This window comes from Rhagoletis zephyria, unplaced genomic scaffold, assembly GCF_001687245.7.
Source record: "Rhagoletis zephyria isolate East Lansing unplaced genomic scaffold, Rhagoletis_zephyria_1.1 Rzeph_scaffold_00175, whole genome shotgun sequence".
Lineage (NCBI taxonomy): Eukaryota > Metazoa > Arthropoda > Insecta > Diptera > Tephritidae > Rhagoletis > Rhagoletis zephyria.
The window spans coordinates 271,436-297,665 of NW_016157259.1; the positions used below are offsets into that span (position 1 = coordinate 271,436).

Sequence of the window (26,230 nt, forward strand, 5' to 3'; positions counted from 1 at the left end):
TCTTCGAGATGTCTGGGATGATGAGAGTGGCCATTGATAGATTGAGGACCTCCGTTAGGTACGCTACTCCCGCAGGACCCAAATTTTTCAGCATCAACATGCACATTCCGTCGGGCCCCATGGCTTTGGAGCCTTTCGCCTTCCCGATGGCCAGCCGAACTTCACCGCTAGTGAAAGCAAGAGGGGCACACGTTGTTGGCAGTTTGTGCAGCCTTCTGGTCACTCGACGCTTGGCTTTGTCCACCGGAGGATACAGTATGAATTGCCGGCTAAAATAGCTCGCGCATCGCTCCGGGTTCACGAAGCATGGTCGCCGAAAGAAAGTTCGACCCGGTCGTCGTGCTTCGTCCGATTGGACAGTGACCTCACGGTCAGGATTCGGATTTGCCTCATTTTAGTCCCTCGCTCGCTCGTTAATTTGCTCTGAGCTTGCGCAACTCACGTGCAACATGCGAGGCTGTTTGCAAACGAGCACTCGTTAAGTACGAGCGCACGCGCTGAGCAGCCAGCGAGCGAGTAAGCAAACGAGAGCGGCGCAAGAGTAGAGCGACAAGCAAACGAGGACCTCATTAGCTCTGCCCTCGCGAGTGCGTCGGTGCGAGCGAGGCACTCGTTTGCAGCAGCAGACGAGCGAGGCGAGTAAATGAGTGAGGCAAATGAGGGAAGCACATTAGACAGGCAAACGGATTGTTTGGTCAGAAAAAATGTATGGGATAAAAATTGCATCAACTAAAAGCTTGATTATGGCAACTCTACTTAACTTAATGGAACGTAGAACTTCGAGAATCAAAATGAAACAGATTTCGACGTGGCATTACGTTACGTTAAGTTTCGGCTGTTCAATTATAAGCCACACAGAATTTTTAAAAGAGAGCCATAATTACGTTAAGTTGCCATAATCAGGAATTTCGAGTAAAGGATGGTATGCACACAAGCAGATATGTATATACATACATATATACACATTTGTATGTGTTTATTTATGTATGTATATATTCTCATGCACAGCATACATATCTATGTATAATTTTTTTAATGCTCAATAATTTCTTACAAAATTTCAACTTATTATACATGAAAGAAAGGCCATACAAATCCAAGCAAGTTTCATACTTTGTAAAAAATTTGAGTACTTCAACAAAGTTTTATGAAAATTTTAAACTTTTTAATCAGATTTATAGAGCAATACTTGGGTGTTATTACAGCACATTACATTTTAGTATAATTATAATAAAGTAAAAGTATGCCTTCTACAATGAAGCTTGGCAGAGAATGCTTTGGCCACTAAATAATAATTGCATGAAAAATTATATTTCTTGCCCTCATTTGATTAAAAGGACAAAACATTTCACATATGTAATCTTATTTATGTGCAACAGCTGACGACCGACGCACGCGATCTATCTGCTTTGTGTTGGCATCAGTGTTGCCATTTTAGCCGTTTTCCGGCTAGATTTAGCCGGTTACGATAGCAAACAGCCGGAGAAAATTCGGTTTAGCCGGCAGCCGATTTGTTAGCCGTTTTGCAAAAAAAATTAGCCGGTTTTAGCCGATTTTGCTATTTGCTATTCGCCTTATTTTATTAAAATTCAAATGTACAATTTTTTAGTTTTACAAATTTAGTGATCCAAAATCTATTAGAAATGGCTACCCATGGTAAACAAACATTTCATACATATACCCAAAGACATACAGCGAAGTGAAACATGAGTATTTTCACTTGCTCCACATACAGTTCATTGTTAAGGTACTTGACCGTACTTAAAATGTAAACAATAGCAAGTCAAATTTCTTTCTTTCTGTTTTCGATATGTCAAATATCATAAATGGGAGAAATGCAATGTGTTTAAAATTGATGACGATGCTAAATACTGATTGGTCAATAGATAAGTAAATGCATTTGTAACATGAACAAAAAGCAGAACACCATGTTACATAGGGCATTTTGGACATATGAATGAAATGCAAGATGTGTCAGATAATTTCTAGATAATTTGTAAATTAGTATATAAGTTGGAAAATTTATAATAAAAACTCAGATTCAGTTTTATACTTGAACTTGCTTGTCTTGTTATTTTACTGAACTCAAAAAAGGGCATTAATTGCTCGTCTGCCGAGTTTTGAGCCTCGCTTTACAAACCAAGGCTCCTATTGCATTAGTCGCGCTTTCATGCTAATGCAATAGCTATCCAAACGCTAAAAACACCACCTTACATATTATATGGCGATCCTGCCCTACCTAACTGGAATCCTAGTAGAATCCTTCTTACATGGACGAAGAATTCCATAAACTTTTTAAAGACTTGGTTGATAGACTTGCAGTGGAGGAGTACAATCCCACTGAGGGCGTGGAAATCCAAGCACCACCTTACATCCCTATCCCGAAACATTGTGGACCACAGCCTATAACAATCGAGCAATACCGAGAGAGAAACCAGTCGAGAAAGCAACGTCCGGAACAGCCAGCAGCACCAACTAAAAAAAAGGCGAAGGGCGGCAAAAAGAAGCGGCTAAACAGAGAAAAAGCGGAGTTAAGGCGTTTAATAGACCTCAGCTGTGGAACACAAAAGAAATTGTTTTATAATCAATTGAGAGAATTAGAGAAAAAACAAGATATTAATAAATAAATAAATTATGGGTTGGTGGAATAAAGTGAGTAACGCAATTCTCATTGCAATTGCTGGTTACGAAGTAGGTAATAACAACCAAAAACCAAAAGATAACAATGAGAAAGAACATTGGATTTTGGTATCAGCTATAATTTTCGTGATAATTTTGATTATATGTATTTCAAAATTAAATAGTTATTATAAAAGTTATGTTAATAAGAAAGTAAACAACAATATTGTTTAAATGATGTCACGTAAAATTAAATATTAAATCAAATTATATAAAAAAAAAAAAAAATATTAAAATGTTTTGTAAATGGACCAATTCATAGATCGTTTGACTAGAATTATCACTAATTTGAGAAAATCAGGTAGCAGAGGATATACTAACAACACATTAATTTTAAAATTAGAAGAGGTAGAGCTAGTTAAAAAACAATTTATAGAATTTAGCACTGGTAAGGAAATAAAAAAAGAATTCATAGAGAAATTTTACAAATATTATGAAACAGCAAAGACATTATTAAAACAAAAATTAGAAAAATTAGACACAGATTCAACTCACAGCATGTCAGATTTAGAAAAGGAGACAGAAAATTCAAACATACCTCCTGAAAATTCAAACTTAGCTCCTGAAAATTCGAATTCAAGTTCAAACTCTTCATTCAAAATGGCATCATTCAATATAGAACTATCATTAAAAAGTATACCAGAATTTTCTGGAAATTTTAAAGATTTAACATCATTTTTAAAAATCGTTGAAATAATTTACAATTCTTTAACAACTGACGCGAAAATACTACTCATAGATTTTGTCGTTAATGTGAAATTAACATCAAGTGTTAGAACTGCTGTAAGTACTAGCGAAATTAATGACTTCAATAGTCTTAAAAATTCACTTCAATCAAGATATAAGTCTACAAAAACAATAGCACAAATACAACTAACTTTGAGTAAATTCTTGCAAAAGAACATGAAAATACAAACATATAAAGAAAAGCTTCTAGAATTGATTGCAGAATTGAATGAGCTGCAAATAAACGAAATACCACAATGCAATGCTACACAGAAAAACACGATTATTTCTCTTAATAACACTTATGCATTGAATATATTTAAAAATAGTCTTAATGCAGATATTAAGCCTACAATTTTTGATTCTAAACCAAAAGACTTGAATGAAGCGGTACAACTAGCAATAGAACTAGAAAAAGACTTTGCTAGTAATGAAAATCAAATATTATACTTTTCTAATAGAAACAATTCATACAAGCGGAATAAAAATAACAATAATAAAAATTATAACAATAGAAATAATAATAATAATAGAACCAACAATTCGAATCACAATAATAGAAATTCGAATCATAAAATAACAGAAATAATAATAACAATCCTAGAAATAATAATAATAGAAATCATAATAATAATAACGGGAATAATAATTACCAAAATAATAATCGTTTCAACAATAGAAACAACAACAATAATAATGGTAGACGAAACCAAAATGGTAATAACAACAATCGTAATAACGATAATAATTATAATAATAATAGAAATAACGTACATGTGGTTCAGGAAAACTCCGAAGGTCCGGAGATGAACAATCAAAATTTAGTCATTCATCCTCCGGAACAGAATTAAATAAAATTGATTANTTTGCATTTTACAGTTATCTTTTACTTAGTTGGAAGTCAGATGACTTTTTTCTGTATTGTAATTTATTCAAGAAGTGATTGCCAGTAAATAATATGGTTAATCAGGAAACATAAATGTAACGCGGGACCGTAGGAAAAGTGGCAAAAAATTATGGAGCTCGCCACGTGAAAGTGTTAAGGCTGAGAAAAAATATAGCCTAAAATGTTATTAAGGACAAAGGAAGTCTGCCAAAAAATATTACGGTCCGATATCTTGTGAACTTAGTAGCAAGTAGCGCCGCAGCCACTATTACACAAGCGCTTAAGGTATTAAAATTGAATGCAAATCAGTAGACAGCGAGGCGAAGAATTGTCAGATTGAACGGAAAGGCATAATAAAAGAAGAAAAAACCATTTTGATCAAAATACATGTGCGAGAGTGGTAGCACTTAGACGGATCCCACGAAAACCGGACCGTTGCCTATTGGGTTAGTTGGGTTGGATGGTTAGTTGGTCTGACAAGACTAAATTAATCGCTTTCAATCAGATGGCCGGGCATAGTATTGGATCAAAGACCCAAATTAAGCCTAAGCGCATCATGTAAGGCAAACTGTGAATCACAGTGGTCGGTCAATAATGGTTTGGGGTTGTATTTCAAAAATATTGTTGGTCCGTTAGTACGCATTATGCGTAAAGAACAGTATCTGTTCATATTTCAACAAAATTTGCAAGATGTAGTCGAAAAATGAGAGTTCCTGCTGAAAAATCACCCAAAACATACTGCATATGTTTGCAAAGACTGGATACAAAGCAAAAATTTGCTATTTTGAAATGACCTCCACAATCCTCGGATATAAATTTCGTCGAAAATTTGCGAAATCAACTAAAAGCGCAGCTTACTAAGTACGCAAGTCCGTCCAATGGAGTACATGAGCTATGAAAGCAAACCAAGGATATATGGGAGGCTATACCTCCAGAATTTTTACAGAGATACAAATAAGGTATGTCATATTGCATCCAGGAACTAAGAAAAGCAAAAGTATATTGAACATTGTGTTAACAATTCTTTTTTTTCGTGAAAATTGTCAAAAAGTTATTAAAAATATATAAGTGCAAAACTGTAAAATATGCCTTAATTTACATTTTTGTCTGCTGGTTTTATTATTGTTGTTGAATTGACTTCAAATCTTTATGAGAGGGAGTAGGGGTGTACCAATAAGAATATACAACAAAAGTATGAATGTCGTTAGAACTTGGAAAGATAGCGGTGGCTGAAATAAAAAGTGTTACACCATGTTACAGTTTTGCTCGTCACTGTAATTCAAAGTTGAATTAAGATGTGTTGGTATTTGAAAAAACAAAATTGGAACACGAATGACTTTTTTTGCACATAAATAAAAATAGTGGGAAAATACCTTTCTACTGAGATCCCATAAGTCTACATCAGAACAGTTTTGGGCCCGTTATTCAAGTTTTTCGTAAATCAATATTTGCAAAAAGTAAAAAAACGTCATCAAAAATCTCATTATTAGAATTCCGTTGAATAGATTTTTAAACATTTTTATGCAGATGTTTTAAACTTAATCTGTTTTGTCATCTGAGGGGACTTTGTTCAAATATTTCTTTAAGAAACTATTTTTATTCATAAAAAACTCCATTTTTGGAGGTATTCCGAAATATTTTGGTGGACGGACGTCTTAAAATATAATAAATTTTGTAATCCTGGCGCAAAAACCGCAACTTTTTTTGGTGATGCAGTATAATGTACATATATAACTCTAAAAAATATTGTATTAAATAATCTGTGCTTATGTATGTAAATAAATTTTAATTGTTGATTTAAATGCTGCCCTAATATAATATTCCCATATTTATATGAATATGTATGTATGAATATGTATATACATATGTACATAATCTATTGACATAAATTCACACATTTTTATGCCGAAAAGGGCATGTGTTGTATAGTACACACAGAGCGCTCGCTCGTCACTCACTCGTAAACGCAGCAGCCTTTAATAAAAGAGCTAGCTAACAAGCGGCGCTCGCTCATTTGCCGTGCAAGCCAAACGGCGATTTCCGGGATCGGCCTAACGAAGGTTGTCACGCTCATCGGCTAGAACAGACGCTTCAGAAGGGAAGTTTGGACGGGGGTACGTAATGCATCCTGCTGGTACGAAGCGACCTTCAGCAGCAGTGACAACCCTGCGGAACTTACGTTCACCAAGGCCGACGTCGGTTGGTGTGGGAAGCGCAGCGAAGATGCTCTCAGTAAATTTCGCGAAGCCTTTCCAATCAGCTTTAGAAAAGTTGATATAGGCCCGGTGTTCCGCGGAAGCAAAGTCGGTTGGTTTATCGATCGAGATGCCTATGGGCAGATGGTTTGATGCCAAAGTCAACATAGGTCGCTATGATACGCTGTTTATCAGACCAGCGCTGACTGGTGTTGCCTGGAGAGCTGCTGCCGCTGCCGATAATCCTGGTGGCTGCGTCGTCGTTCATTGTGCAGAATGTCGAATCGTCTATCTGCTCAGCCAAGTCTGTTCCCCTACTATTGTTTGACAGGCTTGAATTTCCAAAGATCGTGGTGCGCATTAAAGTCACCAACTACCATACGGTTTTCACCTCTGAGGAGCGTACCTATATCAGGGTGATATCCTGCCGTACAGTTAGTGACACGTTAAATATTTCCAGTTCCACGTCGCCTGACCGGATAGCAATGCCCTGACATTCTAGGGTGGTATCCCTGCGGTCGATGTCTGCTTCGATAAGACGATACTGCACGGTGTGGTGCGTGATGAAGGCTAAGCCACCACCATTATCTCGCTCGCGATCTTGACGGTGCACGTTGTATCCGGCGCAATTCAACAATGTTGAAATGCTGTGCAACTTCGTCTTTTGGACCGCAGCTATCAATATACCATGCCTTCCCATAAAGACGGTTATCTCCTTGATCTTGCTCTGAAGTCCGTTACAGTTGAATTAAAGGAGCTTCATGTGGTTCGGGGGACGTGTTGTTATGTGGGGTGTGAGGGATGTGTGTTGCCGTGCCGCCGTTGGTTGTGTGCGGTGCTGTGGAGGGTGCCGCCCTGTGGTGGTAGTGGGTGGCGTCGCAATTGGGGTATGCAACCATGCAGCGCAACACGGGCCCGCGAAGTTCCTCGTCCAATATCGCGTGGTGCGCAGACTTGAAAATGCCTTTAAGTGGCACCAGCCAAGGCAGGTGTTGCACTTGACTGACGGAATATCCTGGACTGACACACCGTGCAGATTGTAGGAGACAGGAGTTGCTGGGGGCGGCGTGTGGGTGGTGGTGCGGTTGTGTGGTCTGTCGTGGTTGTGGTGTGGTCTAATATGTTTTTGTGTTGTGGTGTTTGTGTTGAGCTGTTCAGGTGGACTAGGGTTAGCCATGAAGGCTGCTCTGTTTGAGCAGCAGGGGGCCACAAATGATGTGGTCCACTACCGATAAGTCCGTAGGCCTGAGTNACGCTCATCGGCTAGAACAGACGCTTCAGAAGGGAAGTTTGGACGGGGGTACGTAATGCATCCTGCTGGTACGAAGCGACCTTCAGCAGCAGTGACAACCCTGCGGAACTTACGTTCACCAAGGCCGACGTCGGTTGGTGTGGGAAGCGCAGCGAAGATGCTCTCAGTAAATTTCGCGAAGCCTTTCCAATCAGCTTTAGAAAAGTTGATATAGGCCCGGTGTTCCGCGGAAGCAAAGTCGGTTGGTTTATCGATCGAGATGCCTATGGGCAGATGGTTTGATGCCAAAGTCAACATAGGTCGCTATGATACGCTGTTTATCAGACCAGCGCTGACTGGTGTTGCCTGGAGAGCTGCTGCCGCTGCCGATAATCCTGGTGGCTGCGTCGTCGTTCATTGTGCAGAATGTCGAATCGTCTATCTGCTCAGCCAAGTCTGTTCCCCTACTATTGTTTGACAGGCTTGAATTTCCAAAGATCGTGGTGCGCATTAAAGTCACCAACTACCATACGGTTTTCACCTCTGAGGAGCGTACCTATATCAGGGTGATATCCTGCCGTACAGTTAGTGACACGTTAAATATTTCCAGTTCCACGTCGCCTGACCGGATAGCAATGCCCTGACATTCTAGGGTGGTATCCCTGCGGTCGATGTCTGCTTCGATAAGACGATACTGCACGGTGTGGTGCGTGATGAAGGCTAAGCCACCACCATTATCTCGCTCGCGATCTTGACGGTGCACGTTGTATCCGGCGCAATTCAACAATGTTGAAATGCTGTGCAACTTCGTCTTTTGGACCGCAGCTATCAATATACCATGCCTTCCCATAAAGACGGTTATCTCCTTGATCTTGCTCTGAAGTCCGTTACAGTTGAATTAAAGGAGCTTCATGTGGTTCGGGGGACGTGTTGTTATGTGGGGTGTGAGGGATGTGTGTTGCCGTGCCGCCGTTGGTTGTGTGCGGTGCTGTGGAGGGTGCCGCCCTGTGGTGGTAGTGGGTGGCGTCGCAATTGGGGTATGCAACCATGCAGCGCAACACGGGCCCGCGAAGTTCCTCGTCCAATATCGCGTGGTGCGCAGACTTGAAAATGCCTTTAAGTGGCACCAGCCAAGGCAGGTGTTGCACTTGACTGACGGAATATCCTGGACTGACACACCGTGCAGATTGTAGGAGACAGGAGTTGCTGGGGGCGGCGTGTGGGTGGTGGTGCGGTTGTGTGGTCTGTCGTGGTTGTGGTGTGGTCTAATATGTTTTTGTGTTGTGGTGTTTGTGTTGAGCTGTTCAGGTGGACTAGGGTTAGCCATGAAGGCTGCTCTGTTTGAGCAGCAGGGGGCCACAAATGATGTGGTCCACTACCGATAAGTCCGTAGGCCTGAGTAGACTCTGAGGTGACTCCACCCGTCGCAAGCATTGCACTTGACTGAGGTGGAGTTGTGGTGCATTCGTCTCTGGCATACACAGCAGGTGTAAGTTTCTGGCCCTGGGTTTGACTCAATGCCAGCCCTGAGCAGAAGAATAAGTAGAAAATGTAGCCCTATGGACAAACTACTTCTGAGATACTTCGCCGACCTAAACGGGGTTAGATCGCCGAAACAACAGCCCTTGGTCGGGTAAAACCCGTGTAATTCCGGTACGTAGAACCGGCTGTCGTGGGAATGTACACGTTGACGTCTTCCAGCTTTGTTCACTCGAATTGATAGCAAACCTTGGTATTCAATGAATGCGTAATTTGTATAAATTTGAGGGGTAATGAGTCGGTATCAAACCGCGTTATTCAATATAAAGGCGATGCCGCCTTCGTGGCTCAGAGGACATCTTTTCGGTGAACGTTGAACTCGTCAGCTCGGAAGGCTCGATCCTGAGTTATAATTGGTCCCCGGGATCGCCGTGACTGAGATATTACGCCTCAAAAAATTGACTGTCTCTGCGATCTTACCTTGTAGCCCATTGCAATTGTTGCGAGTGGAGCGAGAAAGTACTGGAGCGCATCTTTTGTTGCCTGCTGCCCCTGCGGCCTGATTGTGTACGAAGTGGTCTGCCGCTGGTGTTTTCAGCGCCCTTTCCACTAGTGTCGTCGTGTATGTGTATCTACTGGGCTACCGCAAGCATTGGCGCTGGGCGTTGTGAGGCGGCAGGCTGTAGTGAAGGCAGCACTCCACTCACCACGATGCGTAAGGCTTGAGAAGTGTTGCAGGTGGGACCAATTTTTACATCCGTTGCACTGTACCGATGTCGTGTTTTGTTTTACCAGATTGGCGCAAACGCTGCAAAACTGTTCTCAGTGGATGTTCTTTGTTGCGTACTGCCGATCTGTTGTGGGATATTGCAGTACGATGATATATATATATTTTTTTTGCTCTATGCCGACACGGACCAGTAATGTGCGGAGCAGACAAGTGGCAAGAGGCAAGAAAATGAGGGGGTTTCTCCGGTAGTGATGGTCCTTGTTCGGAGTTAGTGCTCCGTTTCTGTGCGCAAAGCCGCGGGCAAGGTCTGTTATATAAACTACTGAGCCGATTCTTGTACAAAATCTACGGTAATCGTGGTGCAATAGGCAACGTTTTATATACGTGAAAAAGAGGTTCTAAGAATCCTAAAATCAGTGCTTTTCAACTGAATGGAATCGCGAATTGATAATATACATATTCAGGTATCAAGCGAAAGGTATTTTAAAAGGCTTGGTTGCAGTAATAGTCTCTAGTCACTAATATAGAACTTTCGTGGTGAATATCGATTTTGAGACAATGTATTTGGTATTTAGTTCAAAAAAAATTTCAGTAATTTACAAGCTGGTTCTGAGCAGGTTCCAAAAAGAAACATATGGAGGAATATATGACGGCTTCCTATGGCTTTCTCTTTTACTCTAGAAAACGCGCCAATAAAGCAATATTTGTTTAACAAAAACTGCATCAAGAAATAAACCTAGATCCTTTAATAAATTAAAAATTAAATGCAAAAAAAAAATTATTTTTTAAACAATAAAATTAAAGGAAAATTACAAAAAAGCAAAAAGATCCACGTCCGAGGTTTCGAGCTTTTGATCTCTCGAATGCCGCACTAGTGCTTTGCTCAGTCGGCCATTGCGACTGTTAGAGCACCGCGAGCAAAATGATATACGTTTTTTGACTTTCTCTTACTTAATACCCAAAATGTCTCCTCAAGTCACAACAACAGTCACTAATTTATAGTATTAAAGTCAGTGACTTGAGATGAGACTGACTTACTGAATACCAGCATAAAATCCCCATTTTTCATATAGGCAATTTGGCCCAAAACAGCAAAGGGGTAGTTGAGAGTTAAAGCGCGTTATAATTATTTTTGTACGGGATAAAGCACTGGGACCATAAGATCGATTGTGCGCCACCTTTTTTTAAATTTTGAACCGACTTCAAAAAAAGAGGAAGTTATCAGTTCGCCAGATAATTTTTTTATGTATGTTTCCGCATAACTTTGGACCATTTTAACCAATTTCTATAATTCTTTTTTTAAAGGAAGTAGTCACTTACTAATTTGGCTTAGGTCCGATGATTGGATCATGAAAAAATTAACGGTATTCTTAAATTTTTATATGAGAATTGAATGTTGTATTGGCGTAGTGCCATCAGTTTTGTAATGATTAAAAATATCCTGAGGGTTAAAAACTTTTTGTTTGTTGCTGCGAGCCCCTTTAAAATTATTTAACCGTTATAAAAATTATGGCACCACGACATTACAACACTTATAAAGCAGTTGAGGGTATAAGCTCGAAACTTGGCCTTACATTAAAAGGGAATATTTTAAGTCCATACTTAAGTTTCTAGCTCTTACGAAAAAGAGGACAAAAACTAATTAAGAAACCGCATTTCCAAACTTCAGCCAAAAGGGATGAAAAATTTGTTGATATTGTCGGGCATTTTGTACGCTTATGAATTTATGGGAGCTCAGTGTCCAAACTGACAGTAACGCAAACAAATACACATACACATTTTAGGCGAAGATAGATAAACATGTAAAAAAAAATATCGTCTTAAAGTATTAGAAGAATAATAATGAAATTTTATTTACCTGTGAGGAATTTCCATTGCTGTAAAAGTCTATGTTGTCTGGATTAGCGGTCTGTGAGTTGTAAGAATTAAATTTTAGAATTCAAAATATACAAAAACCCGGAAGTTTTGGTTTAATTCAAAGGCCGATTAAGTATCATTATTTTCATATATCGTCCAAATAATGTGAAATCAAAAAAATGTTGAACTAATTATTCACATATACGCTACATTTTTCCTCAAATAACATACCTGCAATGTTGAACAATAACTGTTGAAATCATTGCTGCAGCTCATATTTATATACGTTTGAGGTTGAGATCCATTTAAATCTTTGTTTTCTCCAATATCTTTAGACCTAATATTGGTTTCATGAGATTTTATATAACAGTTGTGGTATGGCTTTTTAAATGCATCCGTCGCTCTTCGTAGTTCGCTATATGATGAGCTGACTGGACTAGGAGGTGGTGGCGTTTCCTCATCAGTAGCCTCATTAGCGTCAATAGACAATTCCGTTGAGAGTGGTGGTATATAATCTATTCAAAAACGAAATGTGAAAAGCGCCTTTATTGTAAAATTCACATATTCGCACTAGCAACTTATACATTTAAAGGGTGTTATATGCAGAATTATTTCATAAGTAACTAAATTAATATAAACTTCATTTAGGACCGGTATTACAATGCATTTCTAAGTTGAACTTAAGTCTAGGCTACGATTTTGCCTTTCGCCAACCACTTTTTCACCAAAACTTAAGTGCAGCTTAAGTCGCGAATATTGGCGACTTAAGTTCTACTTATCTTTTCCAACAGCTGATTATAAATTACAAATAAATACTATGAAGATCGAAACAAAATAATTGTGAAAAATGAAGTTAAAAACACTATATTTAAGTTATGGAGTAGCATATTTAGTGATGGAAGTATTAAATATTAGTTGTGATCCTGCATGAGTCCAAGCTGACAATTTTTACCAGAATTAACCAGATGTGACTGGACATCGATCTCATACTCGGTTCTCTGGCAACTGAGAGGACAAATAAGATAGCAAATAAGGCCCTCTCTTTGTCAGAACTTGCCAGTTTTGGACCGCAGATTTTTTACTGGTAAATGTGTCAAACGATCAGCTAAAGTATGTTTGACAACCAAATTGTAAACAAATTAAAAGTGTTCTTTGCTAAGGCATGTTATAAAATATTCAATTACTTGTTGGTTATTTACATACAAACAGAGACCATAATGATTATAAGAAATAAAATTAAATATTGCTCTATAATTATTACTGAACAATGGAAAAGTTGTTTTCGTCTCATAATAATTATATAGGATTTTTATTTTTTTCGTCTCCCGGGACGTTTATTTCAAGACGGAAATGATTTACGTCTTCTCTTAATAATTATATGGGACTTTTATTGAAATGAAACTTCTTAATTGAGCTCGAAGATTTGACGCGTTAAATATTTAACGCCACGAAATTCTAATAATCAAGCTCGGAGATGTTTGCGTTTAATTCCGTGAAATCGGCAGTACGTATACCGTACCCACTAGACGAAAAAAAACATATTTCTCGTAAATAATTATTATAAAAAGACGAAACAGAACAAGGCGACTTTTCCATCTCAAATATTAGGATAATAATTATTTTGGGTCTCTGCTTACAAAATAAGCATAATTCTGAGGTTATGTTGAAGTTGTCAGAAGTTACCATTTTTTACCAGAAAGCGATCCGGTACTTTTCAGTATTACTCTCTTGTTCTGACTGAATTTTTATTTTTTGACAGCTTAGTAGATTTAGTGTCCGAATACATGACACTGTTTGAAAATTACACACGCAAGGGCAGTTTCATAAGCCAATCAGGAGTATCACTGAATCCGTCGTTGAAAATATCGTTGCCAGCTTCGAATGCTGCACTTTGATGATTCGAAATCACCTACCACAAAGGAAACAATAGAGACACATATGTATGTCATTTTGTTCGCGCTGCCCCAAAAGTCGCAATGGACGAGTGAGCTAAGCATAGAGTACCATTTGAGAGATCTGAGTTTTCAGGCAGCGGAAATTTTTTCCTTTTTTGTTTTTTTTTTTGTTCTTTAGTAGAATTTTTTCACTCTACATTTTATTTTTTTAAAAGGAAAAATATTTTTTTATAATTACGTTTAACTTTTATCACCCTTATGCTAGAACCCGAATTTTCGTAATTCGTAATTCGTAGCTATGCACATTAGGTCTAGTGATTACTTTTTCTGTGCGAAATTAATAGCAGCTAAAATATTGCAATATTTTCATTTTAAAAAAGTGTAGTCAGTAATTAAAATGTGAAAACATGACTTGGCTTTCGTAAAATATTCCGCCTAACTTTTTGTATGTTCAATGATGAGTATATGTGTTTAAGTAGTACTCGAAAAACATTGTCCAATTAGCTTGGTTTAGAAACAAGTTATTTTTTACCATACTCAACCCCCTCCCCCTTAAAATGAGATACATAATAAAATAAATATATCATATGTACATAAATGGTTTCTTCTAGCGATTAATTATGCCATTATCGAAATTCCTAAAAAAAAAAGAAGTTATTTACTACATGTCTCGCAGATATGCCTTGAGAAGCGATTCCTAAAGCAGTTAGTCTTCATAAAACACTTCTTTTTCACTTAAGGTTTCAGTATTCCCAAATTCTCCACCGATATTATATATATTGAGAATGCTAATGCTGCTTTGCGACACACATACCAAAAACCGCTAGTAACTTCCTGAAAAGAATACGAATGTTTTTTTTTCCTTTATTTATGCTTTCAATAAAGCCATTTCCTAAAAAATAATACATTTTGTGCGAGAAAATGGCATAATTTACTTCTAATTTTGCTTACTGCTAACGTGCGCGTAGCAGTGGGGAAAAGAAAAAAAAAATACTCAATAAAATGCGAAAACTGATAACATACAATAGTGTAGGAGATAAATCTATTTGACGAAAATTCTACTAAAAGATTCTACTCTACGAAAATTCTACTTTATTGCCAGTCGAAAACAGGGTTTTGTAACAGGAACTCTTTAATTAGTCTTTTAAATTGAAGTAAATTGCTAGCGCCTCATATTTGTTCTGGCAGCTTGTTAGAAGTTTTAACGCAGTAGTTCCTAATTGATTTAGTACTTCTTTCAGTTCTAAAAAACTTGGTCCTCATGTCACGTTGGTTCCGAAAATTATATACGGGAATTTCTGTGTAATCAATATCAATATTGTGTTTGATTAGGTTATTTTTAATTTTATAAACAGTGATAAGTGTTTGCAAAATACAAAAACGATTAACATCCAGTCTGCAAGTATATAGGCTTCTGGACGGGGTGTGCTTGGGAAGAAGTAGAATGTTTTTAATCATTTTATTCTGAAGCCTCTGTAATTCGTTCATTCTTTGTGCGGAACATCGATTCCAAATTGGGTTTACATAATTTATTTGCGACATAAACAAAGCCTCGTACAGTAGCCACAGATGCTTTCTGGGAATACTGTTTTTATTTCTGTGAATAGCAAAACTGAGCGGAATTAGCTTTAGTTTTAAATTTTTGAGATGCTCATTCCAGCTTATGTTGGAATCTATCCAAACTCGTAGATATTTTGAAGTATCAACTTTTTTTATTTAAACATTATTAAGAACAATCCCTGGGAAGTCATCCATGTCTGGTATTGGCTTGTTGTTATTAAATATCAGGAAATTTGTTTTAGTCAGGTTGATTTTTAAGCAATTCTTGTCAAGCCAGTCGTAGATTTTACACAAGTCGGACCTTATGTTTTATGTAAGCTCTTCTATTGTATCAGTTGCATACATAATAAGTCCATCATCGGCATAGAATTGTGGAACTCCTTTTAGGTCTAGCTTTAATAAATTATTTATGTAATTTAAAAAAGGGTTGCTGCTAGCTTTGAGCCCTGTGGGACTCCAATTTTAATTTTCTGCGTGGAGCTTTTTGTCCCATTTACTTGAACATATTGCACCCTATTTAATAAGAAGCTTTGAAATAGTTTTAAATTATTACCGCGTATTCCTAGTTCAGCCAGTGTTCTAATCATTATTTCTAAGTTCACTGAATCGAATGCCTTTGACAAATCTATCGCCAGTATCACCACATCTTTCTTTTTATCTAAATTTTCATAGACAAATTCAGTACAGGACAGACACGCTGCCAGAGTATTAAAATTATCGATAAAGCCAAATTGATTTTTATGTATTATTTGATTATCTTTTAAAAAACTTTCAGGCGGTTGAGAATGATGCTTCAAAAATTTTGTCGATTGTACTCAGTTTGGTTATTGGGCGATAGATAGAGCAGATTTCACTACTTCCCTCTTTATGGTTCGGTATCACCTATTTTCAATTCTTGTGGATACTGGCCGTCTTTAAGACACTTATTTATGAAATGTGCTATATATATATATATATATATATATTTATGAATTATTAAATATTTATATATATATATATTTATATATATTTATGAAATGTGCTTTATAAAGGTTCTGCTAGGAAAACTTGTATTTCTTAACGAAACGCCCAGATATTTGGTCCGGCCCATTCCCTGTTTAAGATTTTAACATATTTATTGACATTTCAACTTCGAGTGTATCACATTCATCCATCGAAAACGGTATCGTGATTCCGTTTTGAAAGTAACATCCCTATTCTGCAACTCTTTCGTATTCGGATTTCGCTACGAATCGTAACAATGGCATGCCTAAAAACGAACGAGTAAGAAATTGGTAGCTTTTTTGCGAAATTTTGTACGAAAGCAATTGTTTCGGAAGCGAGATAAAAGGTGTAAATCGATGTGTGTTTGCAGGAAATATTGGTGGTAAACAGATAAATTCTTATCCACTGCTTCATATGAACGAACAATAATTAATGTTTGTTGCCCCTTATCAAGAAACTTGGGTCCTGGGTCCGGTTTAGTTATTTGTACAATGATTTTCGGTTGTTGTGTCCAAACGCATAACCCAATACTAGATTAAACTTTAATTTAAAACAAATGTTTCAAATTTCCGAGCACTACTTTATTAATAAATTCGGTTTGAACTATCCACTTTTTTTGAAAATTTCGATATGGGTTATGTATATGCACAAGAAATGTTGTATACACACATAGATAGGAGTATTATACTTAGTAATGGTAATAATCCCTAAGCGCGGCCGAAGGCAGAAGCAAGCGCAGAGGTGGTGTTTTTAATGGCTTGGAAGAAGCTGTGTTTGCATTAAGTGGATTGAGAACCAGTTCTTTAGGCATCGGAGGAGTTGTGGCTTGTGGTTCAACAATTCAACCAAAAGCTGACGTAGATGCGGTCATGGTTACTATGCCAAACAGCTCCGCATATCTTTGTAAATTCATTTCCATAACGCGCTCTTACTCCGCTGCTATAATTGCAAATGCAATAGAAAATTCGGGTTCTAGAATAAGGGTGGAATTTGCGAGAAGAATGTTTAAAGCTCTATTCGCCTTGAGCAAAAAGTTTCGAAATTACAAACCGTACATTCTCTCAAGGATTTGCCTCAATGGCCTTTGCGAATCGGCGCGAGTGTCTTTTTAACATAGCCATGGCTACGCTACAGGAGATGAAATGTAATCCAAATTGACGCTGCTATTTTTTCGGCTATCACATACATCCATTTTCAATATTTATGACCATTAAAGTGGACGTTTTACCACCATTAAAATGCAAGCAAATTTTGACCGCTGCTGTTGTTGCAAAGCGCCACTTCCGGCCGGATAAAATACTAAAATTTATGTTAAGCTATTTTTAGCCAAAGCAAGGACAGAACCGCAATGTTTGCAAATGGTCAACACAGCTGGCTTTTTGATTTAGGAAAGAACTTCATCAGCAGGAAACGCGATGTTTTGAGATCTTAATATTTTAGCATACTGTCCAAATTGTTTTCCATAATTTTCATCTTTCTTTGATGAATAATTGCAAAAAAGACGGGTTTTTCTAACAGTTTCATGGAACTTTCGTAAATATCAGCAAACTTCAAACAACTCGCCTTTTGTAATAGCATGATAGCCCAGAAAAAAGTTTTTTTTTTGAAAATGGCTAAAAACGGCGGCTTAAGTAAAATAAAATCAACTCATTACATTTTAATTTATCCATTTCCCTTTTCCATTTTGTTTCCCAAAAATCAACAAAATTGTAAAAGCTTACATAAAATCAGAAATGGAAATTGTTTCAAATTCGTTATTTAAAGTTCAAGTTTGTAACGAAGCGTTTCTGTTGCCCCGACGCTTCTTCTTCAACGTAGGGTATACTCGCAGTATCCATGATTCGTTACAACAAAAATTTTTTAGTTTTGTGGTTCCGGTAAACCGTACTTTATTAACTAAATCTCTTATTTTCCACAAAGAACATATAACCCAGTGGTTGGGTAACGGCTGCGTGTCCCGTTACCGGCCCGTAGGGCGTAGTGGCGTGACTCTAGTACTGGTGGACAGCGCTCTGCTAACGCCGATGAGTGGCGCTCTGGGTTCATCGGTGAGGTCGTTGGCAAGTGGCGCTCTGTTCACGCCGATGGGTGGCGCTCTAGCAACATCGGTGAGTAGCACTCTGTCCGCGCGGATAGGTGCGCTATAACAATGTCGTCGTGACCACAGCTCCGTGCTGACTGGCTGCTCATCTAATAGGCTGTGCGCTTGATGTTGCGTGGTCGTGCTACATGTTTCTGTGTGATGTTGCGTTCTCATAGCAACGAAGAAGTTGGCGGGTGTTGCTGTGCCTTGTTGCGTGGCTGGCTGATCTGACTTGTGTTGCTGATGTGTGCGCCCCAGTGGGGTATAGTTACGGTGACCATCCGTCCTTTTTTAAAGTCCTTAATTTTAACCCCCTGTCGTTTGTATTTTTTTTTTTTCAAAATAAAGGACGCCTTTTGTTTGTTATTTCTTAAACTGTCCTTTAAATCGGCTCTGCATTTTTCAGAGTTAATAATTTCAGAGTTGATAAATTTTTAAACGCAGAAGATGAAAAATAAAAATGTCTCTTATAAAATATAATGAAAACCTTCGCCAGTTTGTTTCGCACCCCACTTAAGGGTTTCTATTTAATCAGTAATCTTTGTACAATCTATCAAGCACAGGGAAAGTTGTGCCCAGGATTTGTGTTTCATGCTGACTTTCCAGTTCCACTGAGAGAGAACAATAAACTCCCTGCTGCGCAGTGCTTCAAAACTGGCATTTAGTGTTCGTAATTCACAGGAGCCTTCATTTTTCACTTAATTGATTTACTCAATTAATTTTTATTTTTTTTTTTAATGAAAGCTTACGATATTTGCAAGACACCAGTTGAGCCCGATTTCTGAACTTTTATTTGATAATATTAAATTTTTTAGTGCAAAATGCAGATAAAGTAGCAATTTTGAAGAAAATGTATTCTCCTGTTCCAGTTAATAAATGTTTCATAAAAAAAAATAGTTGAAAACAATTGTATGGTTCTCTCAAAACAAAAAAAAAATACAAACAAAAAATTTAAAATGTTATAAAAAAATGTTCACAAAAATATATATATTTTTGATTTTTGGTAAAAATTTGTTGAACCACTGTGTGCTGGTTAAATAATATAACTAACTGGTAAACATTTGATTTAAATTACGATATGGGTAAGGTACTTTTATCATACAAGTTGTATGTACGTATTCCCAAATCATTTTGAAAACAAAAATGTCCTTTATTTTACGTTGGTTAATATGGTCACCGTAGGCATAGATACCCGATAGTCCTTGGAGCTGAACCTCAACCGGGGCTTGCATGAGCATGCGGCAAGGCCTTTGAGGCCCTTGGGGATTCCTCTGCCTAGGCGTCGATGCGCCCGGTGATCAGGTTGATAACCCGCCGGGCTGCTGTGTTTGCGACGGCTGTCCATGCGGCAACTACCAGTGTGGTAGCGTAGCCGCCGTTGGCGACGACGTGTGCGGTGTCTTCCGTATGGGCTACGGATGCGTGTTGCCTCGTAGTGCGTGTCGCGTCGACTGAAGCGCGTGCGTTGACCGCACGTATGGCTGCGGCGCGGCGCGCGACGGCAGTGTGCGTTAGTTGCGCGCGTGGAGGCCGTACAAGCGGTGGATATGCATCTGGCGGCTGCTTTTGCTTGATTTTCCTAAGACTTTTACTCTTCGCACCGTGAACTGTTGCTGGGTGTTAAAAGTGGTCGGGTACCCTCTGTGATGCGCGCTACGGTATGCGCCGCTAATGCATGCTGTGTAGGTATCTTGGTTAAAAAACATATGATGGCCACTGCAGGAAACCGTAGTCCCAATGCTGCCTAGCGCGTCCAGACCTAGTATGACATCATCAACTGCGCCGGGCATGACTTTCAACACTGCGTGGTGGTATGACTTCCCAATCCGAATTTCAGCTCTCATGGTGTCGAAGATCCTGCTTATGGTGCCATCGGCCATGAATACCTCGATATCCACGGTTGTCTTCTCCCCGTTCCCAGAGCTTATCATGCGTTCCGCTAAGATGGCTGACACGAAACTTTTCGAGGCGCCTGTGTAGATGACGGCCTCCGCCAATTCCCCGCCAAGCTGGACAGGGGCGTAGGGCCCTGTCGCATGGTTACTGGTGGTTCGGCGCTGGATTTTTCGAATTCACCGCACTTGGGCTTGGTGAAATTGCCCTGTCGCTTTCTTGGCATTGGCGACAGCACTCTACTGTTCACATATCGGCTCGGCCGCACTCCCAGCAAAATAGCTTTCAAACGTTACGGCATCTCCTAATGTAATGCCCTTCTTGATCACACCCTTCTGCAAACGTTACTTGGGTTAAAAACTGGGTCGCGGATGGTTGATTACGCTGTAGAATCATCACTGAATTGTGCGGTGGAACTCGATGTTGGGCCGAACGCTCCGATGGATGTTGATGAGGTGATCCGTCCGACCATGTAGACGGCGCTGTTGGATTATCACCTACAACGTGTCCTGCTACTTCACGTCGGGGCATTTCCGACGATCGGCGATGCCCTCGTATTCTTCAGCGAGTGCGAGGAGTTCCACCAGGACACTGAAATCTCGTCGTCGAATGTATAATAAATAATCGGGGTGGCTGTTCCGAAAGATTCTTTCCAATTGCTATTCCCTGCTGTATCTGGCGCGCCGCATCAAGCTCTATATCGCGAGCACGTACTCCTTGTAATTTTCCCGTGCGTGCTATCTTTGCTTCCGTATGTCAGACGCTCAAAGTACCGGGACGGCAGGAAGAAGCTTAGAAAATATTGCTTGAAAGAATCCCAGCTCTTCCAGTGCTCGTTGTTCTTGCGGTACCATTGGATGGCCTTGTCGCGTAGTAGCTCGAGCATGATTCTTGGGAATATGCCTAGATCTCCTCTTAAGCTTTCCATGAAGTCTAGCGGGTCTCGTCCACCGTCGTAGCTTACTGACCACTTCCGTACATCCTCCATGATGAGCGCGTTAGACACAAGATACTCCTTGCAGGTGTTATCCAGCCACGACGTGTTGGCCGATTCAGTCATTTTATTCGCTGTTTTTTGGTGAAAAAAGTTCCTTTGCACGTGTACGATCAGCCAAAGGTCCCTGCTCGGGCGCCAACTGTAACGAAGCGTTTTTTTTTTGCCCCGACGCTTGTTTTACAACGCTGGGGTATACTCGCCGTGTCCAGTGGCTGGGTAACGGCTCCGGGTTCCGTTACCGGCCCGTTAGGCCGTAGTTTCATGGCTTTAGTACTGGTGGGCAGCGCTCTGCTAACGCCGATGAGTGGCGCGCTGCTAACGCCAGTAAACGGAGCTCTGGTAACGCCGGAGAGTAGCGCTCTGAGGTGGTTGGCAAGTGGAGCTCTAACAACGTCGGTGAGTAGCGCTCTATTCGCGCCGGTGAATGGCGCTATAGCAACGGCGGTGAAAGGCGCTCTGGTCGCGCTCAGCTAACGTCGAAGAGCAGCGCTCTAGTCGCGCCGGCAAGTGGCGCTCTGGTGACGTTGGAGAGCAGCGCTCTAGTCGCGCCGGTTAGTGGCGCTCTTGGCCGCCCGTATGCGGCTTCACGATATGCTGCGGTGCGCTCTCAACTCTCTACTTGTGAAGCGATGATGTCTTGTTGTGTTATCAACGATGCACAAGCAATCCCGTTCAGTCGTAGCTGTCGTCACGACCATAACGCCGTGCTGACTGACCGCTTTCCCGTCGGGCTGCTCCTCTAATAGGCTGTGCGCTTGATGTTTCGTGGTCGTGCAGCTACATTTTGCTGTGTGATGTTGCGTTGTCATCACAACGAAGAGGTTGTCGGGTGTTGCTATTACTTGTGTTGCTGTGGCTTGTTGCGTGGCTGGCTGATCTGATTGTGTTGCTGTGGCTCATTGCGTGACTGGCTGCTTTGACTTTTGTTGCTGGTGGTGGGTCTTTGTGTGGGCCAAATTCCTCAGGGATATTTGGTCCTCACAAGTTCTTTATTGTAATAATTTGTCTTACAATCTTCACGTTTACTAATAGCGTATGTAATATGAAATGTGTGATGATTTTCCTACTTTTGGAAAACCATTTCTGGTTTGCCTAAACTACTTAAAAAGATCAATTTCGGTTGACCTGCACTTTAAGCAAGACCAGCGAAGACCCTTGCCATATCCCAACTTCGCTCTGGATATTGCAGCAGGTTATACTTGTACCTGAGCAGAGTGAAAGATGTGCCCAACGAGTGTCCGGCATGCGGAGCGCCGCCACACGGCACCTCATCGCATGTCCCTATGGACAACCCGGGGGAAGTTGCGCACTTCCCGAGCCTCCCCTTAGCTGAGCCAGACGACAACGATGACGGATGATCCGACTCGAGCGGAGTTTAGTAGCCGCTACAACAACGACAACAAGACCCTTGCCATCACTAATAGCGTACAGAATCCTTCCTGTCAAACTAGCACACTTCCGATGGCAAATACCATCACAACGCCAGCACGATAAGTAGCGTTCAGAATCGCTTTTAACTTAACAATTATCAAGATCACACTTCATAGGAAACATTTTATAAAGAAGGCTAACAATATTCTTAATAACTGTTAAAAGGTTAATTAAAATGAGCTGATGTATTAAGCTTTAAAAGATATATAGCGAAAAGTTTCAGAATCACTAAGGATATTGATCAAACCGTATAAATGCATTATAAACCGTATAAATTTATAACTATATGTTAACTGTCAAAATTTGGATGGAAACTCGTTTACACATTTCTCCAGCGATTTCACTGAATAAACTTGATACTCTGAAGCCAATGCAACTCTGTTGCAACTCTAGCTGTCTTTTCTTGGGCAATAATCGGGATCCTCATAAAAATTTTCGACGCAAATTCAACAACAAAGATATGAACCTGATAGAGATCTGGTTCAATTTATTATCCGTTCTGTTTGTTTTGTTTCACTGATAATTTGCCCGCACAGTTTGGTAGCAGTGACAAATTAATTCGTACTCAAACAGACATTCTGCCATTGTTTTTTTTTTTTAACTTGCTTCAAATAAATCGCCTTTATGTTAAATATTTATTTAAATGAATATCATCTCGTCTAAATATAATTTGTTCCCATTTAGTGAGGTCATTTCTAAAATTTCTTAATGCCCGTGCTAGTAGTATAAAATTACTGATACTGAGAGAATGGGGCGTTCATGTAACAGAGTCGTTATCGGCTTAGATGAATACCACTACTAAGACAAGTATTACTAAAACAAGAAATTTTTAAGCAAAAAATAAGCCGACTTCAATTCTCATATAAAAATTTAAGATTGTCGTTAATCTCTTCATGATGCAATGGCCGGATTTAAACCACATGAGGATGGGACCACCTGTGAGGTAACACCTTTCCTTTGCAAAAAGAATTATAGAAATCGGTTAACGTGGTCTAAAGTTATGCGGTAACATACATAAAAAAAAAATAAAATAAAATATTCCGACGAATTGATAACCTTCCTCCCTTTTGTGAAGTCGGTTAGAAAGAGCAAAACAAGTGTGGGAGAATAAAAACCATTGCAGTTACAAAGAAATTATCAATTCACAGATGACTTGGCAAGATTACAAGTAAATGAAATTTAATTAAATTGATTCCAATCAATAACACAAAATAACAATAAAAATCACAATAATAACATTCAACTTCCCAGCAAGAACGACCTAACGTATTCTCACTTACAAAATTGTCAATAAAAACCAACACATTTGTATATTACCGATATCCATATGCCATTCTTTGCGTTATATAACACGTTATTAATCGCATAATAATATTTGATTGAAAAGAGATCACTATATATAGGATAATATAATAGCGAAATCCATATAAAAGAAAGAGAAAACTGCTCGCACGTGAAACGATTATGCGTTAGATTTCTCCAGGAGCCCTATGTAAAATGATGGAAAGTTTTTGAATTTCTCACACAAACTTTTTGTAGTACTAGGCGTATATAACGCATTAGTTAACAGATAGGGTTCTTACTGGGTTAGCTTTATTTGCACACCAAAATGCTCATTGGCACTTTTTATCAGTACTTTAAATCAACTTTAGCACAAAAACCTTGGAAAATACAAAGGTAAATTAGAGCACAATATAACGTATACGGAATGAAATACGGACAATTTCTAAGCAGATTTAAAAAAATCATGGTAAACACAGGAGCCAAACCAAGTATACCAAAATCTACTGCGCAATCATAGCAAGCATTCCACTTAAAATTACCTCGTTGTATATTATAATGCTGAAATAATTTCCTTGAAAGCGAGCAAACTCTGAAAATTTGCTTGTAAATTTTGTATACCGAAACTCAATATCACGAAAAGTAACGTGCTTTTCCATTTTTTCTCTATGAGACTTAAAAAAAAAACTTTATTTACAAAGAAACTTTATTTACTAGAAGGACACCCCACGAGTGCGAAAAAAGATGTTTCACATAGCAGCGAAATGAGACCACCTAAATATAACTATGAACTAATTATCGTCTAAATGACTTAAAAAATAAAAACTCAAATTGGGAGAATAAAGTCCCAAAATAATATTTTAAAAAAAGCCCTCCGGACTATGCCTGAAAACTTAAACAGGCCAATCGTTAAGGACATGAGTCTTTTCTATAAAAGTGCTTTTCGGAAATTTCGGCAATATCTATGTGAGTGGGAAAACAATAGGTCCATTCAATATCAAAAAAGTGTTACGAATTGTTACTAGTACTTACAAGTTTGTACTGGAAATGCATTCAATAACCCAAAATATTTGCAAGAGAGAGCGAATTCGAGAGCGTAAAAACTTTACTAGCAGGAATTTGCAGGAGTCAAAAAGTAAGGTTATGTTTCGAATTCAAATGTAAACAAACTGTTTAAGAGGATGATTTGATAAAACATAATTAGTGAAATGAAAATATAGATGAAAAATTTAAATCTATTGTATATTTTTTATTTTTATGACGATGGGAACTATTCCCAATTAAAAAGAAAATTGCGCGCCTAAACTTAACCGTCAGAAATTGTTAAAATGGCTTAAGTTGCAAGTTTTTACTAGTTTTGCGTTCAATAACTTTTTCTGAAAATTTTCTCTTGCTCTCAATTTTTCTTCTACGCTCTCGCTGCAAGTACTTACTGGAAAAGTTATTGAATGGACCTAATATTTGTGTCATCCTAAAGTACAGCTGTTTCTTTTTACTGCATCAATTCGTAATTCACTCCGCATACGTTAAATACGACTTCACAGCTTGACGTTTGAGACAGCTATATGTATATGCTTAAATATATAATATAAAATATATGAATAACAAAAAAAGTGTTTCGCTGTGAGCATCGCGGTTACCACATATTTAAAATTAGGTATGCTTGTCTATTCAATGGAAATTCGTCAGAGTTGCTACATACATATCACCATGAAATTGGTGCACAAAGATATACCAGTTACTTTTAAAGTACTTGATGAATTAAAAGGAACAACAAATTTTATCAGGAGAAATCCAATTCATATTGACATTTATTACAAATACTATGTTCATTATTGTTTTTGTATAAACAAATTAACTTTTTCCGAAATGCAACACATTAGGCTTTTTATGGAGTATTGTTTTTTTTTTGGAAAAAATCTATTTATTTTTTTTTGAGAATTTTTTAGTTGTTTTAGCAACCTGCTTTGTGTCCGTCAAAACCCTTTTCACCAGAGCCCAATACCGTTCAATGGGTCTGAGCTCATGGAGGTTCGCTGCACTCCCATGTCTGGGTACAAATGCTAAAATACTTTTTGGTTTAAATGGCATATTGCCTGCCATACCAAACACTTCGTTGGAAGCTTTGTCTTTTTTGGATTTTATGCTTCTCTTGGACATTTTCCCCAAGGTTTGCGACAAAAAACATCGGTGCCCGGAAGCTGCGAAAAGTCGTCAAGTACATATGTCGTGGTACATCATCGATAACGCAGCAATCGAAATTCCTTATGAAATCACGGTGAAGTCATTTGCCTCGCTCCTTTGCTTCGATGTTCTTTATTGA

The 26,230-nt window shown here is 38.8% G+C and overlaps 1 protein-coding gene across 6 annotated transcripts in view; it reads right to left on the reverse strand.

Annotated features, from left to right (window-relative positions):
* Positions 1–26,230, reverse strand: part of Zyx (lipoma-preferred partner zyxin) — a 305,332-nt gene that overhangs the window by 183,751 nt on the left and 95,351 nt on the right. For 5 of the 6 annotated variants that reach the window (XM_017608115.1, XM_017608135.1, XM_017608107.1 and 2 more), the window contains 2 exons: positions 12,015–12,298; positions 11,785–11,835 (listed from right to left, as the gene is read on the reverse strand). In XM_017608115.1, the coding sequence (XP_017463604.1) occupies positions 11,785–11,835; positions 12,015–12,298 (335 nt within the window). The remainder of the gene's footprint in view (positions 1–11,784; positions 11,836–12,014; positions 12,299–26,230) is intronic. The other variant, XM_017608122.1, reaches the window with a different exon arrangement.